This window comes from Lontra canadensis, unplaced genomic scaffold (assembly GCF_010015895.1).
Source record: "Lontra canadensis isolate GAN:19392208 unplaced genomic scaffold, GSC_riverotter_1.0 scaffold152, whole genome shotgun sequence".
Classification (NCBI taxonomy): Eukaryota; Metazoa; Chordata; class Mammalia; order Carnivora; family Mustelidae; genus Lontra; species Lontra canadensis.
In genome coordinates, this window is record NW_022631146.1 from 708,906 (window position 1) to 716,358 (window position 7,453).

Below are 7,453 nucleotides of genomic sequence, written 5' to 3' on the forward strand. Positions count from 1 at the left end.
TAAGATTTTCCCAGGTAACTCTGGCAGTTGATGCAACATAAATCAAATAAATCTAATTACATTCACCATATCTCTTTCCTTAAGGGTAGGGAACAAAAAAATGAGGACTTTTCTATGTATCCCATGGGAAAAATTAATTTATAAGAGATATGAGTTATATTTTATCACTTATGATAAAATGTATGTATACATTTACAATCAATATTGGCATGGTAACAATCAATGCTTGTCAGAAGATATTTGGGAGCATGATTAAATGAGATCATATGTGCCAGAGAAACAATATCAATCATCTATTTAATTCAAGTGATAATAAAACATTAGTATTAAGAATTAAAGTGTCACATATTGTGTGGAGCACAGGGTGTAGTGCATAAACAATGAACTTTGGAACACTGAAAACAAATAAAATTAAAAAAAAAAGGAAAACATGATTGAAAATATCTAAGAAATGTTTGCCTTTTTTTCTTTAAATAATAAACAATAGAATAATGTCAAATGTAAAGTCAAGATGGTTATTTCATAAGACATAGAATCTCTAGGTAGAGGGGCACCTGGCTGGCTCAGTTGGTTAAGCATCTGCCTTAAGCTAAGTTCATGATCTCAGGGTCCTGGGATCAACTCCCACATCTGGCTCTCTGCTCCGTGGGGTGTCTGCTTCTCCATCTCATTCTATCTATGTGTGCTCTTTCTCTCAAATAAATAAGTACATAAAATCTTAAAAAAAAGAATCTCTGTGTAGACTACATGTAAGGTAATAGAAATATATTGTAGGCCCTCATGAATAAGACAAAAGAAAGTTCTTTCTCAACTGAGAAATTTCTGCTACAGTTATATTTAATAGCTTCTTTTTATTTAGTTTAGAAATTTTCACCCTGACACAAAGAGAGGTAAAGAACTTTCTGAATTATAGACAAGTAGAAATGCAGAAATTCGTGTCTAACAGTTCCCGACCTCTGTCTAGTGTCTCTCTGAAAATACTATTTACCCAGTTGAAGACTACTTATCTTTAGGAATTGTGCTGGGTTGTATCTCCCTTCAGGATTTTGTCATTATTTTAGGTGTCTCTCCTGAATATTGCTTACAGATGTAAGTACAACTCTAGAATGCTTCTTAGCCTACTGCATTATTTTTTTTTTATTTTTCTGTTTTGCTTCAACATTAGACAGTCTGATGTATTGGGAAAGTAATGTGTAAGTTTTTATCTCTCCTCACATGGTCTTTATAGTACTGTACCTGTTGAAGTTCTCTAATTTTTTAAAAATTTCCAGTGAATAAAATAGAGAAAATAAGTTATTCAATGACCAAAATTATAAACACCATGAAAAACAGAAGGAATTTTTTTAGAAAGTTATACCACAAATGGAGAAATTCTTTGTCATAGAAGATCACTGAATGAGAAACATGACACTTATGTGTTAGCTGGGTATAATGTTATTATCCAACCTTTGAATCAGTCAATTCAGCACTTGAGTATTTATTTCCTTACATATATGTGGGCACATTACCCTTTTGTCTCAAGCCATTGCAGTTAAGAATGAGAAATTCTGATGAGAAGTTCTAATGTAATCAGTAAGGCACTAGAGCACTGACTTCAGACAGTGTTAAATGGAGTTTGACTGATGGCCACAAGTTTTGTGCAGCAATCTCATAAGAGCCTGTTTCATATCCTTGTTCCTCAGGCTATAGATTACAGGGTTAAGTATTGGAGGTACCACAGTGTAGATCACAGAAAACAGCCTGTAGATAACTGAAGGTGGATTTGGAGGTGGTTTGAGATAGACAAATCAAGCAGTTATAATAAAAAGAGTAAAGACAATGAGATGGGGAAAGCATGTGGAGAAAGCTTTTGATTGGCCTTTTATGGTTGGAATCTTTAGTACAGTGGAGAAAATATAAACATAAGAGATCACAATACAGATAAAACAAGACATACCTAAACAAATACCTATTCCAATACTTGTGTAAACTACCAGGAGTGTTTCAGGACAAGAAATCCTTAGCAATGAGGACACATCACAAAAAAACTGTGGGATCACATTGGAGCCACAGAATGGCATAAAAAAATGTTCCAGCAGTGTACAGAGCTCCAAAGAGCCCCCCAATGGCCCAAGATACACCTGCCATCAGTGCACAGGCACCAGCATTCATGGTTACCACATAGTTCAAGGGACAACATATAGCTACATAGCGGTCATAGGACATGGCAGTGAGGACTAATACCTCACCTGCTGCAAAGGAAGTCATTAAAAGTAGATGAAAGGCACATCCTAAAGTGGAAATGTAATCGTTATAAGTTAGGCTGTTGACAATGAATTTGGGGATTGGAACAGACACAAGGAAGACATCCAGGAAAGATAAGTTCTTCAGGAAAAAGTACATGGGTGTTTGTAGCTGCAGGTCTAGGGCAGTGAGAGTAATGATAAGAAGGTTACTCATTAGGATAGCTGGGTGAATCATGAGGAAGAGTACCCCATATAATATCTGAAGTTCTTGGATATCAGAAAACCCCACAAGGAGAAATCTTGCCACCAAGGTGACATTGGTCATGCTTGATTCTCTTCACTGCCTGTTGGCACAAAGAAATATACAAAAAAAATCAATTTACACATCGAAGAAGAATAATATTGACATACACAATTATTTAATTGAAAATAGACTATGTATCTTAAATGCTTCTGCAAAAATTTCATCCTTTTTTTAAGGTAAAGGGGTTTCATAAGTAATGTGTGAACACAATTAGTCTTCATATGAGCTATGTCTAATTTTGAGCTTCAAACTCAACTTCCTACCAGGTGTATATAAGTTGATTAAGAAAATTGTTCTAAAACACTAGGTATTCATATCACACTATTACTGTGTCATGCATAATGACAAATCATTTTGCTTTTTGATAGACAATCCAATGTTCTATGTCTTTATAGTTTTCAGATTCCTAATAACATAATAGGAACACTAGCCATTCTTATTTGCTATTTGCAACTGCCCCTCAGAACAATATATTACTTAAAATATAACCCCTGGGAAATTTTACTAGTTACCAAGCACTTTTAGATACAGCCTTAAGAAAAACAGATACAAGATGGGATTGGGAGGGAGACAAACCATAAATGACTCTTAATCTCACAAAACAAACTGAGGGTTGCTGGGGGGAAGGGGGCTGGAAGAAGGGGGGTGGGGTTATGGACACTGGGGAGGGTATGTGCTATGGTGAGTGCTGTGAAGTGTGTAAACCTGGCGATTCACAGACCTGTACCCCTGGGGATAAAAATATATTATATGTTTATAAAAAATTAAAATTTAAATTAAAAAAAAAGAAAACAGATACTGCAATAGGCCTCTGGGGGAGAGGACGATATATGGCCTTGAAGCTGAGCAGCTGGGATGCCCAGCCTGCTCAAGACAGAACGCTGCCTGCTTCATTTTTCCATTATCTCCCCTTTCCCCCCTGAGAGCACCTGTGGCTACTTAGATAAGTCCTTTGGATGTGCTTGTTCAACTATAAACTTATTCTGCTTGTACAGATATATTCTGCCCTCCTTCCTGTTTATCTACAAGACGTATGACTAATATTTGACCTTCATCAACTCTTCTGTTGGTTACTGTTTCTATCTAATAAAAGCGAGACTGAGGAGTTACTTGGGGCAGCAGTCTTTTTGACTGTTGTACCCTGCTCCCAATCTCTTGCAGCTGACTTGTTTGTGCCTAATTCTTCTCCCATTCGCTGACTGGAAGCGGCAGCTATTAGCTATAATTACTTCACATTTACTCTATATAAAATGATCCAACATAAGAAATTTTTTTCTAACCTTATGGACATAAATAAAGGAATATAAACAAAGATTCAGTTTTTCAATGTTTATATTATCTTGAGGTCATGCAGTCACATATATTGAAAGTTTCATTCATGTATGGGAAAGATATAAATTAATTATTTAACAAGACCTAATGTCTTTTGAATACCTACATATGTAGAAAGTCAGGATATTGTGGCACATTTCCAGTGGTTGATTTTTAAATAAAAATCTAGTTTAGAAGTCACTATAATTTCAGAATGTTTTAACCATTCTGTCTGCATATGTTTCTTCCATTATGTTCTGTTGTCTATATTTTACTTTTTAATACTTTCAGACATTTATCTCAAACTTTAAAATATTTCCATAGATTATTAGTTACTGTTCCATAATTACTTATTATTAACTGAAAAGATCAAGAAATATTTCATATATATTAGATACAAAGCTTAATGGTAGAAATTAAAAAAAAAGAGGAGAGAGAGATTGTTTTTGGAGTGCTTTCTGTCAATGAACAGAGATATAAAATGAAGAACACATAAACCTATAAATAAGAAAAAAAATAGATATTGATGGGTGTCATTGCAATTTTTTAAAAGGTATTATTTTACAGATTATCCATGGGACTGCTTAAATGTGGAGGGAGGAAATGCTTCTCTTCTGGGCTAGCTAGAAGTTAAAGTCTAAATGAACAGTAGCTTATACAACAAAGCCCAGTGAAAGGAACACATTAAGAAGTAAGTTAAAACAAGAAAGTAAAGGAAATGGACATATGGTCATATGTGCAGAAGCCATATGTGCTGAAATTGAAGAATGCATACAGAACAATAAAATAATTAAGACATTAATCAGCTTGTTCTGTTTGTCTAGAGAAATGCACAACAATAGACCAAAAGAGGAAGATGTGTGAAAAAATTGGCCATGGAATTTCATTGTTTTTGGTGTCTGCCCTAAAGGTTTTAGTACCTACAATATTAGTATTTTTGTTTGTTTGTTTGTTTGTTTGTTTTGAAACAGAGACTATTGAACATTTTACCAATAGAAACTTGAAATTCATACTTTAAAATAATTCCAACTCTTCAACTGTCTGACAATGGATTACTTATCAGATGATTTCAAAAAGTATATCTGAGAGTTGAAATTCTTCTTCCCCAACAAAAAGAGTTTAACTTACCAGTTGCTTACCCAAAATTATCAGAAAATTGTATCTTCCTTTGAGAAGTCTCTGTCATTATAACATATATGTTTTTCTAAGCTTCAGTTGAAGGACTAGAAGATTTCTCAGATGTGACACTTTCTTAATATGGAAGGATGATGTAAACACAACCAGGAAAGTCATTTGCCCTTTATTTCAAACTTGGCATCACTTGAAACATTCTGTAGTCAATGTCTACACAACAAATTATTTTTAAGGCATGTGACTAATATGTTTGAATTCCCAAAAGAAGAAACTGTTAAATGTTTTCTATGAAGCCTTATTAACTATCTTTTAATTTCATTGGTAAAAAAAATATAAACTTCTGGTTATTATTTTATAATTGCTACTAATAACTTAAGCACTTTGCTAAACATGATGATTTCTGTTAAATATTGCTAATTACTGACTCAGTGGGTCTCTTGTTGTAGTTCAAAGAAGTTCATTTATTCAACTAACTTGGTGAATCAGATGTGCATTGTGCTTTGAGAATCCTTGCTATTAGCTTGCCATCCAACATAGAAAGCAAAATAAACTTTTTGATCATTTGTTAAAAACCGTTATTGAAGAGTAATTAAAAAATCATTTTTAAAGACACACAGAAACAAAAAGAATATACTTCCTAATTCTTATGTCTGATTGCTTTGGAATGTAATAAATCTTACTAACATTAAACACTTTTAGCTAATTCACTTCAAAATAATTTTGGCTACTAGAGATATAACTAACAAAATGCCATTTATCTATTACATAATTCCAAGAATATATTTTAATTAATAAAACTTAATCTTGCTTACATAGAGGGTGTGGTGCATAAACAATGGATCTTGGAACACTGAAAAAATTAAAAAAAGAAAATTAATAGCATAAATGTACTGTAGAGAATTCAATAATGTATTAACAATCATCTATTCAGCTTAACATAATTATATATTAATATTTTTAAATGTTGACTTTTTCATTAATATGATCCAAATTTATTTTCACCAAAAGGAAGCATTTTTCAAAATAAAAATTAGATATGTAGTTTGTGTTAGGAAATATACAATTTTAGTATGTAGGAATAAAAAGGTCTCAATACTTTGAATTAATATTGTACTTACTTTATTAAATTATAAGCATATTAACTTGGTATTAAATATGACATGAAAATAAATCATGGAGAAAGAAAAATAAAATTAGAAATTAAAATTAGAAATTATTGCAATAACCAGGTATTGGTTTATTAGTTTTGGTTTTGTTTTACTCAAATATATCTTAATGTGTAAACAGAGTTCAAACTTAAAAAATAGTTGCAAAAATATTTCAAGGACCATCAAACTTTACCTCAATTACTCATTTTTTTAAAGTTTTAAATTTTAATTCCAGTATAGTTAACATACAGTGTTATATTAGTTTCAGTTGTACAACATAGTTATTCAACATTCTATACATAACTTAATGATTATCTAAGTGTTTTCTTTAACCTTCACAACCTATTTCTCTCATCCCCTTTCCACCACCTTTCTGGTAACCATCAGTTTGTTCTCTATAGTGAAGAGTCTATTCCTTGGTCTCTCTCTCTCTCTCTCTTTTTATTTCCCTATTTGTCTCATTTCTTAAATTCCACATATGAATGAGATTCTATGGTATTTGTCCTTCCCTGACAGACTTATTCCACTTACCATTTTACTTTCCAGCTCCATCCACATAATTGCAAATGGTAAGATTTGGTTATTTTTAATGGCTAAATGACATTCCATTTTATACATAAACCACATCTTCTTTATCCATTCATCTATCCATGGGCACTTTGGCTGCTTCCAAATTTGCAGTTGTAAATTGCAATATCTCTATGCTGCAATAAGCATAGGGATAAGTGTATCTATTTGAATTAGTATTTTATTTTGGTAACTACTTAACAGTACACTTATGCATCATAAAGCAGTTCTATTTTCAGTATTTTTAAAAGTAGTCTCTGCAGGCCAGCATGGAGCCCCAAGGTTTGAACTCACCACCCTAAGATCAATACCTGAGATGAGATCAAGATTCCAATGTTTAACAGACTGAGCCACCCAAGTGCCCCAATTTTTAACTTTTTGAGGAACCTCCAAACTGTTTTCCACAGTGCTGCACCTGTCTGCATTCCCACCAACAGGGCATGAGATTTCCTTTTTCTCCACGTTCTTGCCAATACCTTTCTTTCTTTCAATTTTTATTTTAGTCTTTCATACCAGTATGAGCTAATATCTCATTTTAGTTTTGATTTATTTACCTGGTGATCTGTGATACTGAGCATCTTTTCAGGTATCTGCTGTGTATCTTCTTTAGAGAGTTGACGCTTCATGTCTTCTACCCATTTTTAATTGTATTATTTTTAGAAGGTGTTCCATCTTAAAAGTTAATTGATACTAACCCTTATTGGATATGCAATTTACAAATATCTTATCCCACTCTGTAGGTTGCATTTTTTTAATTAATTGTT

At 32.8% G+C, this 7,453-nt stretch overlaps 1 protein-coding gene across 1 annotated transcript; it reads right to left on the reverse strand.

Moving 5' to 3' along the window:
* Positions 1–1,604: 1,604 nt before the first annotated feature.
* Positions 1,605–2,550, reverse strand: LOC116859249 (olfactory receptor 14A2-like). The gene is given in 2 exon segments (XM_032844363.1): positions 1,605–2,066; positions 2,068–2,550. Coding segments are annotated over 2 exon segments (945 nt in total).
* Between the last annotated feature and the right edge of the window lie 4,903 nt (positions 2,551–7,453).